The sequence below is a fragment of the Saccopteryx bilineata genome, chromosome X (genome assembly GCF_036850765.1).
Source record: "Saccopteryx bilineata isolate mSacBil1 chromosome X, mSacBil1_pri_phased_curated, whole genome shotgun sequence".
In the NCBI taxonomy this organism is placed as follows: Eukaryota; Metazoa; Chordata; class Mammalia; order Chiroptera; family Emballonuridae; genus Saccopteryx; species Saccopteryx bilineata.
In genome coordinates this window covers 91,466,797-91,493,802 of record NC_089502.1, presented here as the reverse complement: position 1 = coordinate 91,493,802, position 27,006 = coordinate 91,466,797, and the positions used below count along the sequence as shown (strand labels likewise).

Here is a 27,006-nt window from a genome sequence, read left to right as displayed (position 1 = left end):
CTTGTTCTTTATTTTAAATATTGTATTTGTTCCCGTTTTGTTTTTTTACTTTAAAATAAGATATGTGCAGTGTGCATAGGGATTTGTTCATAGTTTTTTTTTATAGTCCGGCCCTCCAACGATCTGAGGGACAGTGAACTGGCCCCCTGTGTAAAAAGTTTGGGGACCCCTGCTTTATAATTTACTTACCGATTGTTTATTGTTTGTGTATTTTTACTGCTCCTGACTCGAAATAGTAATATCTGAATTGAAACCTCTTATTTGCACTTTGCTTCTCTCCTGCCTGTTCTAATTTGTTTCATTTTAACTATTTCTTATGTAACTATTTTTTTATCACTCCATTTCCTCCCCCACTTAGTTTAGAATTTGGAAACTGTGTTTCAATTCTTTTAGACACTGTATTTCAATTCTTGTAGTGGTTACTCTTAACATAACAACCCATGTTATGCCCTTACAAGAGAGGATTTGCCTTCTAGATTTGTAGTGGAGAGCTATGTCCAGGACATCACTTAATCCAATTGTAAGAGTTGAGATGAGAGGGAGCCGGGCTCCAAGTCCATGCAAGGTTAGGTTTCTTTTTGGTTCACCTCCACTCTAGCCATTTAACCATTCAGAAGAAACCAGAACATAGTTGAATTGGTTTATTAAGTAGGTTGCAAGTCTTTTTTTTTTTTTTTTTTTACTCATTTATTTCCTGTCAGACCGTATCCATCCTATGAGGCAGCTGCTTCCCGGGGTGGAAAATTGTTCTGTGGACAAAAGTAGCTGTATATGGCTAAGCTTACTGCTGTGGCTTTCCTTGTTCTCCTAGATCTTTAACTGGAACATTTTAAGTACTTTATAAGATATTTATACTTTTAAGAAAGTGGTGTATGTGTCCAGGTTTTATTTTGTTATTCAGTAGGAACATTGGTCCAGGGTACCTATTTCATTATTATTGGAAGCAGAACTCTCCCTGGTTCTTTCCTGATTCTTAGTTTTTATAGTGAAATAGTACCCTAATAGTATGGGAGACAGTTTATATTTTTTAGAGAGTAGTAAAGAAGTACTTGTCCAAACAGATCACCGCCTTGTGTGTATGTGCCAGGCCCAGCCCTTTGTGCCTTCTGTTATCTCCTCCCAACCCTTTGAAGTAGCTGTTCTCTTCATTTCATAGCTTAAAGGAAGTGGGCTCAGAGAGATCAAATAACTGGCCAAGTGTTGTCATAGTTAGGAATGGGCAGATTCAGGACTCAGCCCCAAGTCTTTTGAACTCTGTTTATGCTGTGATGGCTTTGCTTCAAAGAGGAAAACTTAAAATCTATCAAGGGTTAAAATGCCTTTTCTTAAAGGGACTTTTTTATATGTAAGGACTGTTTGCAGCTGGGGCTGTTTATACTTCAGGTTGCTTGGCCATGCCAAAAGGAAGTTGTAAGTTCAATTTGAAATATTAATGTGTGAGTATTCTTGGCTAGTAGAATAATATTTTTCCTTTAAAAATTTCAGTGGTCACTCAGTGGAGGTGCCTAAAAAATTCATGTGTTAAAAACATCTTATTCTTTTATATGATCTCAACCCATCTGTTTTGTATGTATGCTAAATACTCTTCATGCTTCATTCCTTAGTTACTTTTCCTATTGGTTGCTATAAAAGAAAGGACTTGGTTAAAGGACAGGAAATAGTAATTGCATATGCATTTATTGTTTATGATCTGATGAATAGTTATTGGCTGAGATATTTCTAATTTTATCTCATCCTGTGTCTGTTTACTATTTAAGCTTGTGCTTAAAATTGTCAGTTTTCAATGCAGAATTAATTAGGAACAGTGAAGTTTCTTTGTCTTCTAAGATTTAATTGAGTTTATTGACTTGTAACTTCACAAAAAAGTGAACATATGGGTAAAGTAAGTAAGTTTATTTCCATTTAGTTATGTCTTGTGGTGGTAAACTATTATAGTGATTGAAGATTATATTCAATCTTGCCAGATTATACAAACTGAAATTTGTGTTAGTGAACTATTTAAATATTCAAATAAACAGAAAGGTCAAATTAATTTTGAACCAGTCATTGTAACAACTGATTTTATGAACTTTTAGGTTGAAAAGTCTTCTGAATTTTAGCAGCTATGTTTGTTTCTCTGCCATTACAAAATACTATTTTCATAAAATGCCTCAAGTTTACAAGGCTTGTTTTAAATCATTAAAACAAACTGTTTCAGAACAGATGTTAGTATATGCTAAGTAAAAACTCTGTTTTTGAGTTTTAATTATCGGGTAGCATTAGAAGGATTTTGAATTGGCAGTCACCATTGCATAAAATAAAAGAATTTGTTTTTGAAAAAGTGTTCAGAAAATGAATTAACATGTTATGATTTTTACAACTTTTGTTCACCTATCAGTTAATTGACATGGACAAATTAAAATTTTTCTATTTGATACGTGGAAATCTCCCCCAAGAGATTAAAGAGTTATAAGTTTAGATTAGCTAACATAGAAATGTGTCTTAAAGGTAAAACTCATGTTGGTGCAGCCTAGAAAGTCTTTATCTGTCCATCTGTCCACCCAGAAAGCATTTACTGAGTCTTCACTAGCATAATGCAGGCATAGTTCAACATGCTAGAGATACAGGGTGGATAAGAAAAATTCCTTTCTTCAAAGAACTAGTAAGTAAACCAATAGATCCTTTGTTAAAGGCTGACCTTCAATTACATATAACCTTATTTACGTAGATTGCAATAACCCATAACTTTCTTCACTTTCAGTAATGTGTAAGACCAGATAATGAGATTGTTATTTAAAGCGCTGTTTCACAACCAACGTGCCATGACTGAAATATGCTAAATAGATTCTGGTATCTTAGATCTCCTTTTAGACTCAGGAAGGCTGTCAAGGTGGGTGAGTATGTGGGTATGTACACATGTGCACATACATGCGTATGGGGCAATAGAAAGGCATCCCTATTCTAGTATACTTTGGCTAGTTTGGTATTCTTCAAATATCAAAAGGCTGAGAAACATCAATTACTTGTTTGAGACCCTAAAATTTCTGAGTGAGAGATTATGGAAAACTGTATTTATGGACCTAATAAGTTTAATGATTGCTATTTTAATTTGATATATTGAACATAAAGAACTATAGCTTGTCCCCTAATTTTGAATACAGTGAACTCCTAATGCTAGCCTGAATGAAATAGGTTGAAAATGCCCAGACTTCCATTTCTAAAACAAGTGGTGTAGACTCATTTTTCCATCTTTCTTCCCTATAACTACAACTAAATACCTGGGAAATCATTCAATTGACGGCAATAAAAGGGCTCTGAAAATTGGAAAGAAGAAGGCTAGGAACCTCATCACTTGAGAAATGACAGTATAGTGAGTTCCCTGGATTTTCTTTACCTTCTATTTAATCCTAGTCTGGGTGTCAGAGATACCTACTACCCAGAACCACCAAAGGGCCTAGAAAACAAAAACAAAGCCTGCAATTCTCTGGCCAAAGGATCAGGAGAGGGGAAGCCGAAGGGAGACCTAGTTGGGCTCCACAGTGGGGCCCAGTGGGCAGTCTGAACTGCCTACAGCCCCAACAGGAGCAGCAGAGCCCCTCGCCATCTCAGCCCTGGCTCCACAACTGGGGTCTTGACAGGTAGTTTGACCTGCCAGCTGCAGTAAAGACCTGAACATTTCAGCCTCCATGCTACAACCCCAGCCCCAGTTGTCTAGTCTGCCAACAGGAACAAGAGCAAAGGTCAGACTATACCAGCCTCTGCTCCATAGCCCACCCTGATGGGCGGTCTGATCTGTAGGCATCTGTGGCTGCAGCAGCCATGTGTCTCCATGTGCTCCACCCCATGGCAACAGGAGACCCAGACACAGTAGCATCTGATTCCCTCTCTCAGAGTTACCCAGGCATAGCATGTGACCCCAGGAAGCACATTTTGTCCCTGCACATGGCACCAGCAGGAATTGGCTGGGAGTCCCCAGTGGCACCAGAAGAACGAAGCAGACCAGTATAGCATAGTAAGGCTCAGAAAACTAAACTGTCATTGGAACTAAAGCTCACTGAAGTAGTCTAGAACTTACACACTAAACCTAAACAGGGCAACTGCCTGCTAAAATAGAAGATCCTGTGATCAAGTGTCTCCAGACAATGACCATGATATCCAGGGTACAACTGAAAACTACTCATTATACCAAGCACCAGAAAAAGTACAATTTGAATGAGTGAAGATATTCAACTGAGGCCTATACTGTGTTTAAACAAATTTGAAAACAATCTTACAAGTGTGTTTTGATTCAGCTGTCATAATATTGTTCCAACAATCAGTTATAAATTTTCTTGAAACAAATTAAAAGAAAGAAGATCTCAGCAAATTAAAGCCAAGAACATTTTCTAATTATTGGAATAGGAATGTGAAAGAAAGAAAGGGATCTAGAATGCTGCCAAAATTACTAGCTGAGCAACTGGAAGACCTTCAACTGAGATAGGGAGATGGGAGAACCAGGTGTTCGGTGTCAGTCATGTTGAGGAATATGATGGCTCTTTCTCTTTTTCCGTGCTCTATTGTGTGTCCTTACATGAGCACTGAAATTTTGATCCATCCTTGGGAAACGGTTAAAAGTAGGCATTACTAACTTGCATACATTCTGTAACATACAGGGACTTTGGTTTTTCACCTAATGCGAAAAACTCCTCATGTTCGAATATCCAATTTTAGTAGTTTGCCCAGTTATATCCACTTATTTTAGAGTCTTATTTTCTGATTTTCTCCCTAAAGCAATTATTTTCTAGATCATCTACTTTGCTTCTTTAGACCGAGAAACTAATTACTACAATTATGATTCAAAACCTATTTTCTGCTGCCCTGCACTGAGCTGAGTAATTTGGTGTGAATACTTATTTCCATTGTGGGCTTTGGCTTTTTGTTAACTGTTTTTTGGGTTAAAAGATCATCAGTTGCATTATTGCCTGATGAATATGCTTATGTTAAGTATTGTAAAACAGTAAATTAGTTGTGGAGTATTAATGAATAGACATTTAAACTGCATAGTTAAATCCTTTCCATCCTTCATGAAGCAAAGAATTGAATTACCCCCAACCTCTGTAAAAATTTTAACAATAGTTGATATACCATGTTTTGAGGGGGAGAATATTTGTTTCAGAAAAGAAATGTTTGAAATCTGAATGAGTCATAGCCATTACAACGTCATACTTTCTATTTGTATTATTATTATAAATATTAAAATTTAGATTATCATGTTCAAAGTGTTTTTCAAAAAAAAAAAAAGGTGTTTCAGGGAACACTAAATATTAATAGGTGCCACATGAGTGATGGAGGTGGAGTGTGATGAAAGAGGGAGATGCTTGTTTCCTAAATGCAAAACTTGACTCTTAATGTGCAATGTGAATATTGGGCGGAGGTGGGGGTATGTATTTTTATATGGTGTTTCTTAGATTTATTTGACAGAGAAAGTTTTATTTTATAATGACTTTGAGAAATTCCAATTTAGAGTGTTAGCTAATTACATTTTTGTTTCTGTGGTACTGTATAAATTTTGCATAATCCTGATGCAACTAAAATGAATAATAGAGAAAGGGGTATTGCTGGCATCAAGATTTCTTTCACTAATTTAAATCAGATAATTTAATTTTATTTAATTCAGAAGTAGGTCTAATGTGTTAGGGAGATCCAATAAAGCATGATTCAGAGCAGGAAGAGATTAACAGTACACTACAGAAGTTATTATTGAAAAATCTGTTACTGAACATGGAAAGTTCGGAGCTCAAATATTAATTCCTCCTTCGTTTCTTAGATGCAGAGTTATAGTAAATGGCAGGCAACAATGCTATTATGGGATACTGTAACATTTGGAAAACAATCTATGTTAGTGACATTAACAGAGCACATTCATATTATAAATATGATTTACAATGTAATTTCATACTACCAGACTTCCATAATTATTAGTTTCAGTTTATAAAGAATAGGTTATGAACACAGAATTCGACAATTGTAATAATGTTAGTACTAGTTACAGATAATTAATTTCATGAACACTACTAGGAAAGGTCAGGAGTAAGTTTCTAAAAAGTTGTTACTCTACTAAATATTTCATTGGGCCAATTTCTGTTATATAGTTCCACATTTAGAAAGTAACAAAATGTGAATGTGCAGTTCTTAATTTAAAAATGAAAATTACGCTTCTCTTGTTCAGAGCTTTAGAGGAATGGGGAGGACTTCTGTGTGTTCAGGTCTAGGGCGGACCCTGCTAAGCACTTGCTTGGGGAGGGATTGGGGGTATGTTCATGCTTTCTGGGGCTCTTCCTCCTGTTTTTTTGGAAAGTACTCTCATTCAAATCAATAGCTTCAGTTACTTCCTTTACCTCCTGTATCGTGCTTCCTAGAGAGTATAGAAACTGAGAACTTAGATTTTAGAGTTCTGTATGTGTAGTCTCTAGTCCTGACTCTACCATTTAATACTGTTTGGCCAGGCAACCTGATTTAGCCTGAGTTTCCTAATCTTTGAAATGAGGGCTAATAGTATATTAGCTATCATGATAAAATATGGTAAATAATGAGAGAATATATATAAAGTTCTTAGCTGCATGTTTGACACATATGTTGTAAATGGTAGTTGATGTTGTCTTTATCATCCACATGTTGTTCCCCTTCCTTGAACTTTATACTCCTGTCTAATTTTGCTTTCTACAGAGTGGGGCAAAAATAGGTTTACAGTTGTGAGTACGTGAAATAGAGTATATTCTTGTATTATTATTTATTAATTATTGAATTATTTTCCACGTGAACAACTGTAAGCCTACTTTTGCCCTACCCTGTAAACCTGTGAATCATTCTTTCAACTCACCCTCAACTACCTCCTAGCTAATCATTTACTCTGCTGTCTTGTCAATTTGTTTTCTTAAGTATCTCTCTGTTGCCTCTACTGCATTGGTTTAGGTCTTTATCATCTCTTGTTTGGGCTAATTTAATAACTTTCTCCTCAGCACCCACCAACTTCTCACCCCGCCCTCCACTCTTCTGTTGTTGCAGTGATCTCTGATCCTCCTCTCCTCCAGCTACTTCTCTCACTTCTCACCCTCCAGTTTTTTCATGCTGACATTACCAAACAGCTTGTAGTATTCAGCATACACCATGCTTTGACTTAGCTCTAGACTGTTGCACATACTACCACTTGTTTCTGCAATCTTATCCTTTCCCTTGTTAGCCAAAAAATTCTTATTTGTCTTTCTAAGCCCTCCTCGGTGTCCATGTGTCATAGAAACCTCTGACCACCTTCATATCCACAGATGATAAACTCCTAGTATTATACTATTTCAATACTTTGTTCTATGATATTATACTAAAATTATGTATATACATACACCAATAGCAATCTATTAGATTGGGAGTCAGATCCACCACATACGTTTTAAAGGCTGGGGTTAGTTATAGCTAAAGTAGAAAGGTATGGACTCTAGGTCTTTGTTAGTCCATATATGATTGAGCATTCCTTGTTCATTCCTGGTTTGTTGTTTCTGATACATCATTCACCAAATATTTGTTGAGGGCCTAGTATAAACTAAGCACTCATTGAGTTTATATTCTAATATAAATACATATAATATTACATATAAATATGCATTATTTTATATAATATAAATATACTTATACAGCTAGTACTCAACTTATGACCACCATTGGTTCCAACAGACCAGTCATAACATGATTTGGTCGTAAGTTGAGTAGGCTATATGTACAGTACTGTGAAATGATGTTATCAAAATCTTTAAGTCATATTTTATTTATTAAAAAATATGGTTAATATGTATTTTTATTTTCCGTCTTTTTTTTTAAGGGGTCCAATATTATTTTCTGCGCCTGAGGCCTCAACTGACCTTAGTCCGCCTCCGCGTATCACATCACTTTATATAAATACATAAAATTTTGATAAATCATGGCATTTAAAGATATTTTTCTACCTATTTTCTAGGGCCTCAACTAACCTTAGTCTGCTTCTGCATATCACATCACTTTATATAAATACATAAAATTTAGATAAATCATAGCATTTAAAGATATTTTTCTACCTATTTACTAAGCCAGTACTTTCCTACTACCTTCCATACAGTTCTGATGTTAGATATCAAGGGAAATAGATGGTGAGCAGGTAAAATGGAAGGAAAACAAAAATATTTTTAAATTATGTACTAATTTAATCCTCAATAAAAATTTGCCTGATGAGATGTACATATTCACCTTTTCAGTTTAACAAAACATTATTTTCTAACAATTTAGACTGAACTTTGAAATCTTTTCCCTTTGCAAATTATATATGGAAGCAAGTAGAATTTAGGTATAATATTTTGTTCTTAACGTGATGAGGGATTCATGAGTCTTTATTTTATTCTTCTTCTTTAGAATATATATGCACACTTTACATACTCCTCCAATATATATATATTTCCCAGTAAAAAAATAAAGTTTTTAATGACTGAGTGGCACATCCTTAAGATTTTGCTAATCGAAGAAGGTCTTAATTTTTTATATATCTGTATAATACAAATTATTTTAAATGACTTGATAAATATAAACAAAAATGTTTGCATTTCAGACCAAAAGTCAATATGAGTTATGTTAACTGTAATTTTACATCTAAATGAGCTAAATTTGATTTTAGAGAGAGAGGAGAGAGAGAGAAGCATCAACTCATAGTAGTTGCTTCTTGTATGTGCCTTGACGAGGCAAGCCTGGGGTTTCGAACCAGCGACCTCAGTATTCCAGGTTGAAACTTCATCCACTGCACCACCTCACATCAGGAAATTTGAAATAATACTTTAAGTTATCATATGTAAACTTTGAGGTGACATCTGTAATATATAGTTCTCACCTTGTAAGAGGTTTACAAACAAAACACATTGTGTCTCAGGAAACCTTTGATAAATAGGATGAAGCTCCTGTCCCTATTACGCTCTTAGAAGCGTCATTATATTTCTAATGAATTGTGCAATGTACCACAACAGATGTAGAGAAACTGCGAAGAACAGTTAACAAAAGGAAGAAAAGGGTGGGGGTACTGAAGAGCAAAATTAAACGTGTGCACGTGTGTGAGCGCGTGCACACACACACAAACACAGTTGATATATAGTCAATCCTCATTATTTGCAGCTTAAGTATTTGTAAAATCACTAAAACTTATTTGTGACTCATAATCAATACTCATGGCACTTTCTTGGTCATTGGCAGATATAGCAGTGAAAAAATTGAGTCACCTGACACACCCATTACCAGCTAAGGTTGAACAAGGTAAAACTGTCTTCTTGTTTCAGCTTTCCAACTGTAAATAAGTGTCCTTTTTGCCATCTATTTAGTGCATTTTTAGCATTTTGTGCTTTTTGTAGATGATTTCACTTTAAAATGGCCTCAAGTGTAGTGTTGGCTAGTATTCTTAAATATAAGAAGACTGTGATGTGTTTTACAGAGAAAACACGTGTGTTAAACTTCATTCAGACATGAGTTATAGGGCCACTGGCCATAAATTCAATGTTAAAAAATCATCATATATAAAATAAGGTGTCTTTAAAAAGAAACCCACATGAAACAGCTTATATATTGATTGGTTAAAGAACAGCAACCAGACACTCAGAGAACCTAATTCAAATTTCCCCTAGGAACAATGGGTCAGTACTCACTCATTTGGTGTTCATGGCAACTTTATAGATATAATTACTGCAAATAAATAAATAAATAAAAATTTTTATGTACTATTAATGTTAAAATTTCACATATGAAACCAAAATTGGTGTCATTATAAAATGTATAAAGTTGGGGTTTTGCGGAGCCCTTCAGAAGTTGAGGCCCAGAGCATATGCCTAGTGCACCCCCAGTTAAATTCGCTTCTTGTTCATTTTATGCCATTGTATCATCTCTACACCATTTTGTTTCTTATTTTTACATTCGTCAGGTTTAAGTAAAACACTGCATTACCAGTACAACTGGTTTAATATTTGCAAAGACGATTTCCTCTTGGTAGACATCTTGGGAGGGGTTTGATGAAAAATATTCAAGACACAGAACACAAATTGCTGTACTGAGTCTGGGATAACAGTTGAAATGGTGCACGCGGAGATGGTAGTGCTGCCGGAAGCTGGTCCGCACGGTCATATGCCCAGCTGGGCAACGCTTTAGCTGCCAGACGTGGAGCAGTCAAGGCTAACGATTGTGGTCATAAAGTTGAATGGTCGTAAGATACATTGGTAGTAAGTCGATCAATATTTGCATGTGTACATCTATATATATGCATGTGTGTATATACAACACACATACACATAGTGTCAATGCTCATTAAACTGGGAACAGATTTTTTTTCATTGTCTGTTGCAGGAGGTTTTAGAACTGTTTCTATATATTTCTGGATTGCTGATTCCAAATATGAAATCCGTATTTTGGTGCATTCTCTAGTTTTTATGCAATTTTAATTTCTCTTTGTTACAGTTATTGGCATACATTGGTTTTTAAATTGGAGTTAAAGGGCAATGACTCTTGGATTGAACATAACCACAAGGCAATTAATGTTTTGCAAACATCACTTTTATACAATTGTAGTTGTTTTTAAATGTAAAAAATCATTATCTGATAAAAAAACAACAACACCCTCTTATTTTGTTTTAAGATTGAATCATGGCTTCTTCGAGTAGGTGTAAATGTAAGAATAGTCCTGACACCTTCTGTTATATATGTGGCTGTTACACACTTCAACGTCAAAGGCGCAATATTTCATCATTTGTGACATGTGCATATATTGCCTATTTTCACGTTCCCCTTGGCAATCAAGACAAGAATTGGGCTCCTCATATTGTGTGTCATAATTGTGAGGAAATGCTTCGTGACTGGACAAAAGGAAAACGCAAAGGAATGCCTTTTGGTATTCCCATGGTTTGGCGTGAACCTAAGGACCACAGCAGTGACTGTTATTTCTGTCTGATCCATACAAAGGGCATCAGCAAGAAAAAATGGCATATGATCGCATATCCTAATATTCTTTCATCAATACAACCTATCTCACACTCTGAGACACTCCCGGTTCCAGTTTTCAATGGTTTTATTTCTTCCAAGGACAAAGAAAGTGAACATGTTGATCAAGTATATTTTGATAAGATGTATGAGGAAATGGTTGTAGAATCTGAAGGGTCTTCTTCTAAAGCCAAGCAGTCATTAACCCCTCAGCAGTTTAACCACCTAAATTGAGTGACTTAGTAAGAATGACATAAAAATTGTCCTCGACTTTCTGAAGTATGAGGAGCATAACTGGATCATTTTTGTGGATATTAAAATGGTAAATTCCTGCTAGGACGACAGAGAGGTTTCACGAAGTATCCTTGCTTTCCGTGTTTGTGGGACAGCTGAGCTGAAGAGAAACACTGGACACAGAAAGAGTGGCCGAAATGTGAACTTCTGGAAGTAGGGATGCAAAATATTGTGAATGAACCTGTAGTTAATCGAGACAGGATCATTTTTCCCCCACTTCACATCAGACTTGGCTTAATGAAGCAGTTTGTTCAAGCTTTGAATAGAGAAAGTGAATGCTTTCAACATATTTCTGCTTTTGATGTCAGAATTGTTCATTTCCTAGACTTAATCTTTCTTCACATAAAATGAAAACTAGAGATTATTCTGTGATTATATAGTCACAACTGCTTTCTTTTCAAAACCTTAGGGATGTTATAGCAATATTTACTTGAAACATATCCTGGTTTAATTGACCTTTTACTTCAAAATGTAGAATTCTGCAAGCAGCCACCTGCCTCAAGTAGAACCTTGTGTCCCAATCTTAGTCAATATTCAGTATTCTTAAAGAGTTGAATAAAGAATATATATTTCATCAAATATGAAATACCCTCAGTTATTCCATTTTGATTAATAACCTGACCAAAATTAGTGGGAATATAAGACAGATAGTAGTTTATCATGATAGCTTACAACTATATCTTTATCAATATTTCCCCCACATAAATATTCAAGAATTGTACTATACACTAAAAAAATTAAGAATCAAATTTCAAGCATCAAAGAAGAGTTTAAATCAGACTGAAACTTAGGCCTTCTGGTTTTTCGCTGTTTCTTAAACTGCCATTCAACTATAATTAATAAATTTAATACAGATATTTTAAATACACTTTACAGGACTCCTACCATCCCTTTTAACATGGGAAACCAAACCAGATTTTCTCATAGCTGGCATATCTTTAACCTATCAGCCAAATAAATGTAATCACATCCTGCTAAAATTATAGACACTATATACTCATTTAAATGTTTATCAGTTTCCACTGAGTTTCTAAATGATGGATTGAGAAAAAGAAAATTAAATATATTTCAATATTCTTTTAGTGTACTAAATTTGTTTTACCTTTGTTAATCCCCTGGACATTGTTTAAGGACAGAAGACCCTTGAAAATGCTTTACTTGTGACCTGTCTTCAAGTCATCAATAATTCATAGATGAAAAAATTTTTTCTTTGCCTCACATTATAAAATTAGTCTAAAAAATTGATTTGATTAAATTTTTATCCACATATCTAAACACATTTCTGTTTGTTTGGGCTTTTTTTTTTTTTTTTCATTTTTCCGAAGCTGGAAACGGGGAGGCAGGCAGACAGACTCCCGCATGCGCCCGACCGGGATCCACCCAGCATGCCCACCAGGGGGCGATGCTCTGCCCCTCTGGGGCGTCACTCTGTTGCATCCAGAGCCATTCTAGCACCTGAGGCAGAGGCCACAGAGCCGTCCTCAGTGCCCAGGCTATCTTTGCTCCAATTGAACCTTGGCTGCGGGTGGGGAAGAGAGAGACAGAGAGGAAGGAGAGGGGGAGGGGTGGAGAAGCAGATGGACGCTTCTCCTGTGTGCCCTGGCCAGGAATCGAACCCAGGACTCCTGCACGCCAAGCCGACGCTCTACCGCTGATCCAACCGGCCAGGGTTGTTTGGGCTTTTTGTCTCACTGTTTTGTTTTTCCTTCTTTCTCCCTAGCTTTCCTCATTCTTCTGTTACTAAAAGGATAGGAGGAGAAGCTGTGCTTTCTTCCCTACCTTTGTTAAAATGGGAAAACGTAAAGAATTGTCTACATTGACAACAAATAATGCCACATACAGGTCTTAGAAATTTTTCCAAAAAGATATAGTGAATTGAAGCAAACTACACAAATATATAGAGAGAGTCCTAAGGGTTTATGTGCAGACAGAAACCAATTACATTAAGCTTTTCCTGAAATTGCTTGCTATTGTCAGTATAAGTGATCACAAGTAAGACATCCAGAGTGAGAATGGAAACATTTGTGGGAGTTCTGTCTCACTTTGTTATATTGTCTTCTCACAAAGGCAAGTCTGCATACTTTTGAGTGATCAGAAAGGTCCTGTTTCTGTAGAGTTCTGAAAGGTATATTCTTTCTATTTCTTTTTCTTCCAGTTTATTTTTTTTAGGTTGTTTCAAGAGAAAGATTTGAAGCTGTGGTGTAATTGACGTCTTGATGATGGCATGGTGAAATCAACTAATTCACATGCTCTCAAAGAAATGTTTAAGTTTGGGTTAGATTATATTCTCTTGTTCTCTAATTGAAAGAAAACATGACAAATTTATACTTTAAGACAAGCAATATCACAAATATCCTACTATAAATGAAAAACCTTTAGTGCTGATTGATCACATGCATCCAGGTGTAATGTTTTTAACTAAAAGCCAATGAGGGTGTTTTGTTCTGTTTTTTTCTCCCCCTGAGGAGGGGGGAAATACACACATGAATATGTGTATGTAGTTAATGACTTAAACCATTCTTGCCCTCAAATAAACTACTGTACTATATTACTATTGCATTTGGTATTATTCAATAGTTGATTCAAGAATGGAAACATCTAGGCTGACCAGGCAGTGGCGCAGTAGATAGAGCGTTGGACTGGGATGCGGACGACCCAGGTTCAAGACCCCGAGGTTGCCAGCTTTAGCACGGGCTCATCTGGTGTGAGCAAAAGCTCACCAGCTTGGACCCAAGGTCGCTGGCTTGAGCAAAGGGTTATTTGGTCTGCTGAAGGCCCCCCCCCGGTCAAGGCACATATGAGAAAGCAATCAATGAACAACTAAGGTGTCGCAACGAAAAACTGATGATTGATGCTTCTCATCTCTCTGTGTTTCTGTGTATCTGTCCCTTCTATCCCTCTCTCTGACACTCTCTCTGTCTCTGTAAAAAAAAAAAAAAAAAAGAATGGAAACATCTAGGCTCTGGCTGGAAGCTCAGTGAATATGGAGTATCAGCCCAGTGTATGGATGTCCTGGGTTTGATTCCCAGTCACGTTACGAAGGAGAAGTGACCATCTGTTCCCTCCTTTTTCCCCCTATTCTCCCTCTTCCCCTCCCATAGCCAGTAGCTCAGTTGGTTCGAGTATGGCCCCAAGTGCTGTGGATAGCTCAGTTGGTCCAAGAGCATCAGCCTCAGCACTAACAATAGCTCAGTATTGAAACACCAACCCAGACCAGGTTTCCAGGGGGATCCCAGTTGAGGCACATGTAGGAGACTGTCTCACTATCTCCCCTCCTCTCACTTAAAAAAAAAGAGAGAGAATGGAGAAACCTGTATTTGGATTAACTTTAGTTCAGGTACTTATTTGATAACTACTAATCACAAGGAACTGTGTGCATGCATGCATGTGTGAGGGGGCCTGAGCCTTGGCATTGGTATTTCATCCATCATCCCAGTTTTGAGAGTCAACAATTTAGATTGAGGAGAGGACTGGGTAAGCAAATACTAGGACCAGTGGCACTCAGCTGGTAGAAATTAATTCCTTCTCTGTGGCAGTTTAGAACAATTCTAAATTGAAATTTGGGAAGGATGAAGGCTTCCTCTGTGACTTCAGGGGAGACCGGAGAGGTTATTGGAAACCAATCATGCAGGGCTTTCTCTTTGTGAAATGCTTGTTCAGGTGTTTTGCCCAGATTTTATTAGAGGGTATTTTCTTTTCTTATTTTACTTAAGAATTATTTATGTATTTTGGTTCTTTTTTTTTATTTTTCTGAAGCTGGAAACGGGGAGAGACAGTCAGACAGACTCCCGCATACACCCAACCGGGATCCACCTGGCACGCCCACCAGGGGCTACGCTCTGCCCACCAGGGGGCGATGCTCTGCCCCTCCGGGGCGTCGCTCTGCCAGGACCAGAGCCACTCTAGCGCCTGGGGCAGAGGCTAAGGAGCCATCCCCAGCGCCCGGGCCATCTTTGCTCCAATGGAGCCTTGGCTGCGGGAGGGGAAGAGAGAGACAGAGAGGAAGGAGAGGGGGTGGAGAAGCAAATGGGCGCTTCTCCTATGTGCCCTGGCCGGGAATCGAATCCGGGTCCCCCACTTGCCAGGCCGACGCTCTACCGCTGAGCCAACTGGCCAGGGCCAAATTTTGGTTCTTGACCAAAGTTTTTGCATATAACATCTCCTTCTGCAATTTGAAGCAGAAACATAATATCAGATTTCATTAAATAGGAAAAGTTTTTAAGTAATTTTGATAGAAAATAGTAGTATCTAAGACTAGGGTATGAGACATGGAGAGAAGTGGACAGGATTAAGAGATATTTGGGATAAATTCAATAGAACTTGTTAGTGAAGATTTAAAAAGTGGTGGGTAAGATGAGAAGAAGGGGTTAAGAATGACATATTTGTTTCAAGTTTTAAGAGCTATGTATATTGTCAATGATTGATTTCTTATTTTGTTTACAATGTTGATAAATATATATAGAATATTACATAGATTACTTGCCTTGAATATAAGAATGCTACTTCCTAATTTTTAAAAGTGATTTGGAATGCAAAATTTTCTGTTTTTCTGGTTTAATAGCTTTATATTATGAATAACTTACCCATGAATTATAGAAAAATATGTTCAAAATTATATTACTTAAATTTAATTTTGAAAACTATGGCTATAGTAGACAATGAAAGACCAGTAACACATTGAACAGAAATAGGAACTTAAAAAATCAAATTAATCTTGGCTTCTTTTTTAGGGGTCCCTTCAGTGTTGTACGACGATGTATCAACAGAGAAACTGGGCAACAATTTGCTGTAAAAATTGTTGATGTAGCCAAGTTCACATCAAGTCCAGGGTTAAGTACAGAAGGTAAGAGATGGATTTCAAGTAAGTTATTTGATGTCTGGCTTTACTTCATCTCCAAAATCCATTTATCAACCTAACCTTCATCTGGGGGTGGGGGCGGAGGGTATAATGGAGTGGGAAGTGGGTGGAGACAGTTTTAACTCCATTCTAGTTAGAATTCTAAAACATAGTATTTGAAAGATAGCTGGAGTGATTTACCATTATCAAGTCACCTAGAATTGCTGATAGGCCTATGTTTTTTTAACTAGGAAGAAAGTGAAATTGGAGCATATATATTTCTAGGGTGTAATTTTGAATCCAATGGTATAGAACATGGAATGGGAAGGGGGAGAGGAAATAATGGCAAAGATATGATATAAGTGATGATGCAGAAGACACTGAGATGGATTTTCTTCAAGTCCATGACTTACTACCTTTAGGAATATGGTTTAATAGATGTATCACATTGGGCCTAAGTCACACAGGGTGTATATGTGAAAATTTGAAAGATCAGTACTGTTAAGACTTGTAGGAATTGAAATTTTGTTTCAAGACATTGATAAGGGTAATCATTCATGTATAAATATTTGTAAACAGTATGTAAACATTTAAAGTTACTTTTTTACAGTTTTAAATCCATAGTTTCATGCTGCCACAATTCACTTATGTTCATACTTAATATGACACAATTATTATATTTTCTAATTAGTCTGTCTTCTAGCTTTGGACTTTTTCACAGTCCGGTAGAAGACATATTTGTCTTTAGTCCTTTCCTTTTTCAATCCTAAGAGCAGTGCAGCTGACAGTCTAAATTGGAAAACCTAAAGCAGAGTGGCCTATTTATACTTTACCCAGTTATGCTACTTTGGGAAGTAGAAGTACACATAGTATGAGCTCCAAGTTAATCTATTCCTGAAGATCTTTTTTTAGGATCATTACTTTTATATACTTTTGCAAACCTTTGAAACATTATTGTCCATACACTCATTATAAAAGATCCCTGGAGTTTGTGAAGAATCACTAACTGATCTTTTTAGTGCTTTTATCTTTGAAATTTTATGGTAAAATTTAGCAGTTTTGTATCTTACGGTTTCGAAGTCTGGAATTGGCTATTATTACTTTTGAATACAAATTATTTTCTAAATTTAGCAGAACTTAAAATTTACTTGTAATCAGGCTTTACAACTAAAACTTTCTAACTGCATTTCAGTTTAATATACTATATTTGATTTTCTGGACCTCAGTAGTCAACTAATAAGGAAAAACATCCTGAATGCAGAGGTAATTTTGCATAAACCTAGTTTATTAAACATACAGATGTGTTGAATCTTTATTTCTCTTAAATGTTCTGATACTATTGATGAACTGTTAGTAATATTCCAGTTAAAATCAAAATTCTAAATCATTTACCCAATATACAGTGTGTCCATAAAGTCATGGTGCACTTTTGACCGGTCACAGGAAAGCAACAAAAGACAATAGAAATGTGAAATCTGCACCAAATAAAAGGAAAACCCTCCCAGTTTCATACCTATTCAGAGCAGTTCAATGTGGACTCACGCACAGATTTTTTTAGGGCCCCTTTATGTAGCTATCCCGTATAACCTCTACAGACTCGTCACTGACTGATGGCCTACCAGAACGGGGTTTCTCCACCAAACTGCCGGTTTCCTTCAACTGCTTATCCCACCGAGTAATGTTATTCCTATGTGGTGGTGCTTCGTTATAAATGCGCCGATATGATATTCATGTTGCACTTTGGTCACGGATTCAAATTTAGCAAGCCACAGAACACACTGAACTTTCCTCTGTACCGTCCACATCTCAACTGGCATGGCCGTGGGCTGATCCGCTGTATACATGGTGTTATGTCATCATCTGTGCATGCTCACATGCTGCCACATCATTCTACAGAAACTGGGAGGGTTTTCCTTTTATTTGGTGCAGATTTCACATTTCTATCATCTTTTGTTGCTTTCCTATGACCGGTCAAAAGTGCACCATGACTTTACAGACACACTGTACTTATATTATATTGATTTAGTTCATCATTATACCTAATTCTGAATCTCTCCAGGCTAAAGACCATTCTCAGTTGGCTGAGGATGTTTATTGATGCATTTTTTTTTCAGTGTGGGGTCTCTCTATAGATTGAGACGGCCAGACTGAACCTCTTGCAATTATCACCTATCATGGAGTCAAATGCCAAACATCCACCTTTCTTTTTTCTTTTTTTCTTTTTTTCTCTTTTTTTCTCCTTCCTTCCTTCCTTCCTTCCTTCCTTCCTTCCTTCCTTCCTTCCTTCCTTCCTTCCTTCCTTCCTCTCTCTCTCTCTCTATTCTCTATTCCCTCCCTCCCTCCCCCCTCCTCCCTCCCTCCCTCCCTCCCTCCCTCCCTCCCTCCCTCCCTCCCTCCCTCCCTCCCTCCCTCCCTTCCTTCCTTCCTTCCTTCCTTCCTTCCTCTTTATTTTTTCTGAAATGAGAAGGGGGGAAGCAGAGAAACAGATTCCCACATGTGCCCAGGCAGGATCCACCCGGCAAGCCCTATATGGGGCAAAGCTCTGCCCATCTGGGGTGTTGCTGCACTGCAACCTGAGCCATTCTAGCACCTGAGGCGAGGCCATGGAGCCATCCTCAGCGCCTTGGGCCAACTTGCTCCAGTGGAGCCTTCGCTGCGGGAGGGGAAGATACAGATAGAGAGAAAGGAGAAGGCAAAGGGTGGAGAAGCAGAAGGGCGCTTCTTCTGTGTGCCCTGGCTGGGAATTGAACCCAGGACTTCCATATGCCGGGCCAACACTCTACCACTGAGCAACCCGGCCACGGACTCATTTTTCATTTTTAAAAAGAGGTTGGCATGTTGTTCATGCCTCTTAGTTTACATCTTGGCTTTACCTAATATAATATATGGGAAATTGTAACTCACTCCTCCATTGCTTTGGGATTGCTTCAGCATTGCTTTGACTACATAAATGTCTTCAAGTCTTGTTCTGAAGACAAGGCCAGGTAATTCCATTGATCCCATGTGGTAGGGCTACAACCTATAGATATTAAAAGATACCCAGTTTCATTCTATATATTACTTATGACTTTATCTGTTTTTGTCAGAGTTCAATATTCTTCAAATGAAAATGTGTGATTAATTCTTTATATTTATTGCACTAAGATGTAGATTTTCTGCCTACTCTAGTACAGTGACCAGGAAACATAATCAAAATTGTATCTCTACCCTTGACCTTTTTTATTTTTTTGCAATGGAGTTTCCATACTCTCTATTGATCATGTTCACACTAGCTTGCTTTATTCTAATTTGAATACATTTTATTATAAGGTATATATAATAGATAATAAAGTATTTATTTCATTATTTACAACCTCTTTGAACAGTTCCCCCACTTTCAACTTCTTTAAACTCTTTTCCTGTCACCACAGGCAAAACATTTTATCTCTTTTGTCCTTGTAAGTCATTACAAATTAGGGTCCAAACGTGACCTTATTCATGGCTATATAGGAGATGCTATATTAGGAAGAAATATATTTTGAAGTGAAATGTAACACAATAAAAAGTTCAATAAATTAATATAAGAATATCTTGAAATATCTGTATTTAATTGCATTCTCTTCTAATCCTGTCTCTCAAGCAATAGATAATTTAACATCTGTTATTGTTTATTCTTTTTTATTTTTGTCTTTGTGGTTTATTTGATCTTTGTCATTGCCTCAACATTTTTTCCTGTTCAAATACATTATTAAATGAAATATGTAAAGAGTAACCTGGGAGCTAACATGTGCTGTTTATTTGGATAGGTCTTTATACCACAAAGATAAATGAAAGGAACATCTACTCTTGCTTAAGAGACTTACAGTTTAATAGTCTCCAACTATTGTTTCTAACATTTTTAATGTGATAATTCTAAATGTAATATACAAATTAGCTTTTGAAAATAAATATGTACATTAGTTGGAGACCGCTTATATATGTTTTAGTATTTTAAATATTACTCCATTGAAGATGAAATATTGTACTTTTTTAATAGCTGTTCTCTATTTTTCCATTTAAGTCATAATTTTTTTGCTTAAATGTGGGTTTCTAATGTACAAGCTGAAGAATATCCAAAAACCTTTTAAATTGTAAACAAAATTATGTATATATGTTTATTTTTCTTGGAAAAAATGCACAGCTTTTATTATAGTCCTACAAATGCATATTATTCTTAAACGATACAGAACGTCTTCTTTCACAATAGGATATTACTTCTGACTGGAGGATTATTTTATATTTACATAAATAACCCTCATTAATGAAATTCCTTGATTATTATCTTAAACCTTTTTTATCTATTAGTGGCTGAGCCACTAATGAAATTTGACTTTCCTCTTTTAAAAAATATGTATCAAAATTAATTCAGGCGGCCCTGGCCGGTTGACTCAGCGGTAGAGCATTGGCCTGGCATGCAGGAGTCCTGGGTTTGACTCCCAGCCAGGGCACACAGGAGAGGCGCCCATCTGCTTCTCCCCCCCTCCCCCCCTCCTTCCTCTCTGTCTCTCTCTTCCCCTCCTGCAGCCAAGGCTCCATTGGAGCAAAGTTGGCCCGGGCGCTGAGGATGGCTCTGTGGCCTCTGCTTCACGTGCTAGAATGGCTCTGGATACAACAGAGCGATGCCCCAGAGGGGCAGAGCATCACCCCCTGGTGGGCATGTTGGGTGGATCCTGGTCAGGCGCATGCGGAGTCTATCTGATTGCCTCCCCGTTTCCAGCTTCGGAAAAATGGAAAAAAAAAAATTAATTTAGGCAAATTGCCATAAAGAAACATAAGAGAAGTAGTAAGGTGTATAGAATTGGACACTGAATTGACAGAGTTCTAAGGTCTTGAAGGAACTCAATTCTTTATGGTTTAATTTTAAATGTTCAAAAAATAGTGGTTTTTATTTTGGAATATTATTATTAGATTGTCTTTTAGAAAGAATATAAATGGGGTCCCAGGTTTTTTTTTAGTCTCCAAGAATATCTTAATTCTAAAAGTTCCAGATAGTAGATGATGTCAGCAAAATCGGAAGAATAAGGATCTTTGACAGTTCTCATATCCATAGAAGCAAGGGTAAACTAGCAAAAACTGTCATAATCAACTTTTTCTGAACTCCAGAAATTCACCAACGATTTGCAGCTATCCAGGAAGAATTTATTCCAGAAAAACAACTGATTCTTGATAAGAACAGTGAGCTTTGTGGCATTTTAATGTGCCCCATTGTCATTCCACTCTCCAGCTCCATAGCAACCCTGAAGACAGTTCACAAGCATGGTGAAAAGCAAGAGCCTGGCTGCCACCAGAGTAGACAGAACAGACAATGTCTTCAAAGCCTCATGCCCAGGCAATTGTCATTATTTGACCTTTCTGGAAGACTGTACTTGCAGGGCTTGAGGCAGAATATAACATTTAGGACAGACAAAAAACTAACCTAAAAGCTTACAAATGAAATCTGATTAATGAGATGTCTGTAGGGGCCCTGAAAAGCTCTACAGCATATTCATGGGAATCAATAAGGCCATGTGTAGAATTGTATACAAGTTCAGGAAGGATCTGAAAAAATCTTAAGTTCTCAACTCTAGCTGACATTCACACTGTGAAAGCAGCAATCAAATGCTAAGGCAGAGAGTACTCACTTCCCTGACTGAATGGTGAAGGTGTGCCCCAACACATGCAGAGCCTGTGAACAGAGACTAAGCTAACCAAGCAGAGACTTAGTGGCTACCCAGAACAAATAATACAAACTTTACAGAAGTAGTTTCAAAAACTAACTAAACAAATAAACAGTGCCCTGGTCAGATAGCTCAGTTGGTTAGAACATCATCCCAAAGTGCCAAGGTTACCAGTTTGATCCCCAGTCAGGGCATATAGAAGAACATATCAGTGTTCTATCTCTCTCTCCTTTCCTCTTTCTCTAAAATCAATTTAAAAATGAGCATTAAACAAATAAACAGAAACAATAACAACAAACCCTGGAGGAGGTGAGGTTCTCATTTTCATAGTTGACACATCATTTAAAAAGTCTATAGTTTTCAATAAAAAGTTATGAGACATGCAAAGAAAGAAAGTATGGCTAATTAACAAGGAAAAAGCAGTAAACAGAAACTCCCTGAGCAAATCCAGATGTTAGACTTATTGGAAAAATAGTTTAAGTCAGCTATTTTATGTGTTCAAAGTAATAAAGAAAATCTTGTCTAAAAACTAAAGGGAAAGTATGACAATGATATTTCATTCAGTAGACACTATGAGTAAAGACATAGGATTTATTTTTTAAAAGAGACCCACCTTGGATGTTTGGCTCAGTGGATGAGTGTTAGCTTGGCGTGTAGATGCCCCAGGTTTGATTCCCGGTCAGGGTACACAGGAGAAGCAACCATCTGCTTCTTCACCCCTGCCCCTTCCCCTTCATGCTCATGTGCGTTCTCTCTCTCTCTCTCTCTCTCTCTCCCCCTCTCTCTCTCTTCTCCTCTCCTCTCCTCTCTCTCCTTCCCTCTCCCACTTTGTTTTTCTCCCTCTCCCCCTCCCACAGCCATGACTCGATTGGTTTGAGCACATTGCCCCGGCTCTGAGGATGGTTCTGGAGCTTCTACCTCAGTTGCTAAAAATAGCCCAGTTGCAAGAATAGCCCCAGATGGGCAGAGCACCAGCCCCAAACAGGGTCACCAGGTAAATCCTGTTTGGGGTGCATGTGAGAATCTGCCTCTGTATATCCCCTACTCTCACTTGGAAAAAAAGGGGGAGGGGGAAATAGTCAAATAGAAATTCTACAGTTAAAAATGATAGTAACCAAAATGAAAGTTCACTGGAGGGACTCAATAGCAAATTTGAGCAGATAACAAAAAGAATTAGCATTCCTGAAGATAGGTCTATTAAGATTAGTTAGTATGTCTCTGAGATTTCTCTTAGCAATATTATTTTCTGACTTTGGGTGATGGGTACACAACACAACCAATAGTTCAAATGCTATAGAGATGTTTACCTGAAACCTATGCACTCTTATTGATCTATGTCACCCTGTTAAACTTAATTTTCTAAATAAAAATTTAATGAAATAGAATAAAATAAGATGTAATTGGAATGAAAATAACAGCATAAAGAAAGGAATGGAGCTATATGAGATCAAAGAGTTTACAGCAAATGTAAGGTATTTTTCCCCACCGAGTAAGAAAGAAGGGGTGTAGCCACCAAGTGTGGAATAGTAAAGGCTTTATTTAGTACAGAGCATTTCTCAAATGAGATTCACTGGCCTGGAAAATGGAGGTCAGGAAAATCACGCGTGGAGAAACTGCGTAGGCAAATTTAAAGGGGTCCCCTAGGGAAGTCGAGCTAATATGACGTAGCAAAACCTCACTGGCTGACAGTCAGTCACTTTTTTCCCAAGGACTGCTGGAAAGTTTCTTTTGGCGTGCTTGGTTGTGGGCTGTCCTAGCCAAAGTTCTCGGGCCTGAGTTCCCCATGTGACCTTCCCCCATTGCCCACCACCCTACATTCTGGTCTTTTGTGTTAATTAGGGGCTCCACTTATTTATCTGGCTACTTCCTGCTGATTAGGGGCATCATGGGGAGGGGTAGATCAGAAGGTGGTGGCTTTGAGGGGTGTGAGGAGGAACATCTGTTTGGCCATGAGTTGAGAAACTTCGCTGATGCGGTTCTGTAAGAATTTTAAAAAGAGGGACAAATATAAGTTACACGCTGATAATTAGAAGAAGGTTTAGGATAGGGGCAGCCCAGGTAAGAATGGGTAGCTGCCATTAGGAGTTAAGTAGGTTGTAGGAGGAGAGATTTTTGCTTAATTTTTCTTGCAGACAGTTGAGATTGAAGCTTCTTTTATCAGGCCAGTCTCATTGAACAGCATTGCTCCCTGCTTCAGCTCACTCTGGTGGTGGATTCCAAGTGGGAGGGACAGGAACAACTGGAGAGTCTGCATAGCCCAACCTTTTGGTGAGCCGCAGATGAGTAAGGCCCAGTGGTTCTGACTCCCAGCGATCCTGTATGGGAGCAAGTTTGAGGCGAGAGACATGATACCAAGGTGTTTGCCCTAGGAGTTTAGCTACAGTAGGATTAGTCAGTATTACCATATGGCAAAACAGAGAAGGTGACCCCCATGTCCACAAGAAATGAGATGGATTTACCCGCTACCTGTAGCATCACCTGTGGCTCAGAGAGAGTGATGGGAGTTTCCGAGTCCGGGCCACATCAGTTGTCCATGAGGCCTAGATATTCAAATGATGGGCCCACCTGGCTGGCTTGGCCTCCCATCTGAGCAGCCTGTCCTCCACATACAGACATCGAGGATGAGCCTGCTGCCCAAAGGGGACAATCGCTCCACCAGTGACTGGGCTGCTTGCACTTAGGGCAGGGCTTAGTTGGTGGCCTTGGGCAGGAGCACTGTCAGGACCAATGACCCTCCTTGCCACACTTAAAGCAAGCTCCTTGTGGGGATCCTCTTTGCGGCCCGGACTTAGGTTGAGCACCTTCTGTGCCTTGCCCCTGCTGCTCTGCCGGCCTTAGGGCTGCCACAAGAGCCTGGGTTTGGAGTGATACCTTCTGCTGCATGCAGGCCCGGCGATCAGCCTTGGCCTGTTGCTCTCAACGGTTAAAAACCTTAAATGCCATGTTCATCAGGTCTCAGTTAGGGTCTGGAGGCCCTCTTCTGCCTTTTTAAGTTTCCTCCAAATGTCCAGGGCCAATTGGGAAATAAAGTGAGTAGCTAATACAGTGGCCCTGGCACTGGAAGTAGGGTCTAAACAAGTATGGAGGACCATAGCATCAGTGAGGCGATTTAAGAAGAGAGCCGATTTTCCTCAGGTCCTTCAGTAATTTCCCTTAATTTGTCATAGTTTACTACCTTTTGTGCTGCATCCTGCATGCCAGCTATAAGACATTCAATCATTTGGTCTCATCGTCTCCTACCTGTTTGTTCCACCTGTTAATTCCAGTTGGGGTCCGTGTCAGGGACAGCCTCTGGGCCCACCAGCATTTGAGGGTTTGAGGCATGGACCTTATCTGCATGAGCTTGTGCCCACGTCCGGATTCGGTCCCGTTCATCGGGGGTAAGGGTAGAAGACATAATAATATAGAGATCATGCCAAGTGAGGTCATATGCCTGAGTGAGATATTGGAATTCCTTGTATAGTTGGTAGGATTAGAAGAGTAAGAGCCCAAGCAATTTTTGATTGCAGACAGATCAGAGAGAGAGAAAGGCAGATGAACCCGAACAACTCCTTCTGCTCCAGCCACCTTGTGGAGAGGGCATAGGAGGTTGGCTCCCTCTTGAGGCCTGGAGTGAGTTCGGGTGTGAGTGCTGACAGGAGAGGGGAGAGAGAGACCAGCATTTGCAGGTGGGGTAACAGGATCTAGTGAAGAGGGGGGAGGAGTTCAATGGGATCGAGTGATCAAGGGAGTCTTGCAGGAGGGGAAGAGAGTTCCTCAGGGGAGTCGGCAAAGGAGGAGAGATCTGGAGCAGAGGGTTTAGCTGACGTTTTTCTAGCCAAGAGGACCTGTGTTGTACAGCAGCCAGCGCAGAGTTTAGGACGAGAACACAGATGCCAAAAACCCTGAATATAAGGGATCTCTGACCACTTTCCAGCCTCCTGGCAATAGTTCCATAAATCAGTAAGGATGTTAAAGTCGAAAGTCCCTTCCTGAGGCCACCTGGTCTGGTTAACCAGTGGGTATTGTGGCCAGGCTACGCTGCAGAAGATAGTTTCTTCTTATTTAGGGAAGGATCAATGTTTGAGAGATTCTGGATAAGGCACCCAAGGGGTGTCTTAGAGTCAGGTTTGGATCCCTTTGGCCTCATAGTCACCCTCAGTTTTCGGAGTGGTCAGAGATGAGTATCGGTGTCCCAAAACTCAAGCTCTAGCCACCAGACGGATAGGGAAAGTGGGTGTGCTTGGGACGTCTCCACGAACACACACAAACTCGGAACAGAAAGAATTCCTGATGCAGCTGCGGTTTCGAACAGAGATTCTCAGCAGAAAGAACTGAGGCGAAGGGAGGCTAGAGGTGGAGAACTTACCGCACCGTGAGCCAAAATGGGTGGAAGGTTGAAGATCCTGGTTCTTTCTTGGAGGGGAAGGGGAGAGGAGCGGTCCTTGCGGACTTCAAACTCCTCCCGGGTTTTGGCACCAAATGTAAGGTATTTTTCCCCGCCAAGGAAGAAGGAAGGGGTATAGCCACCAAGTGTGGAATAGTAAAGGTTTTATTTAGTACAGAGCATTTCTTGGATGAGATTCACTGTCCTGGAATATGGAGTTCAGGGAAATCGCGCATGGAGAAACCACGTGGACAAATTTAAAGGGGTCCCCTAGGGAAGTCGGGCTAATATGATGTAGCGAAATCTCACTGGCTGACAGTCACTTTTTTCTGAAGGACTCCTGGGAAGTTTCTTTTGGCGTGCTTGGTTGTGGGCGGTCCTAGCCAAAGTTCTCGGGCCTGAGTTCCCCACATGACCTTCCTCCATTGTCCACCACTCTACATATACTATTTAAATTAAGTTTATATATATTAATCTGAACCTTATTGTTATAAGTAAGATCTTAGATGTTATTCCCAAATCAAGCAAGAAGAAACTAATCCACAAAATATAGTTTTAAAAGGAAAAGGGGGGGGGGGAGTTACAAATAATAATCATTAAAAAAAAAACAAGAGCATTAAGAGGGTACACTTTTAATGTATTAAAGAGAAATATCTATTTAACACAAAAGAAGGTGCCTGACCAGGCTGTTGCTCAGTGGATAGAGCGTTGGACTGGGATGTGGAAAGACCCAGGTTCGAGACCCTGAGGTTGCCAGTTTGACTGCAGGCTCATCTGGTTTGAGCCAAAGCTCACCAGCTTGGACCCAAGGTTGCTGGCTTGAGCAAAGGGTTACTTGATCTGCTGAAGCC

At 38.7% G+C, this 27,006-nt stretch overlaps 1 protein-coding gene across 10 annotated transcripts in view; it reads left to right on the top strand.

Moving 5' to 3' along the window:
- Window positions 1-27,006, top strand: part of CASK (calcium/calmodulin dependent serine protein kinase) — a 493,794-nt gene that overhangs the window by 73,711 nt on the left and 393,077 nt on the right. For all 10 annotated transcript variants that reach the window (XM_066250386.1, XM_066250384.1, XM_066250381.1 and 7 more), the window contains exon 2: window positions 16,008-16,120. In XM_066250386.1, coding sequence (XP_066106483.1) covers window positions 16,008-16,120 — 113 coding nt within the window. The remainder of the gene's footprint in view (window positions 1-16,007; window positions 16,121-27,006) is intronic.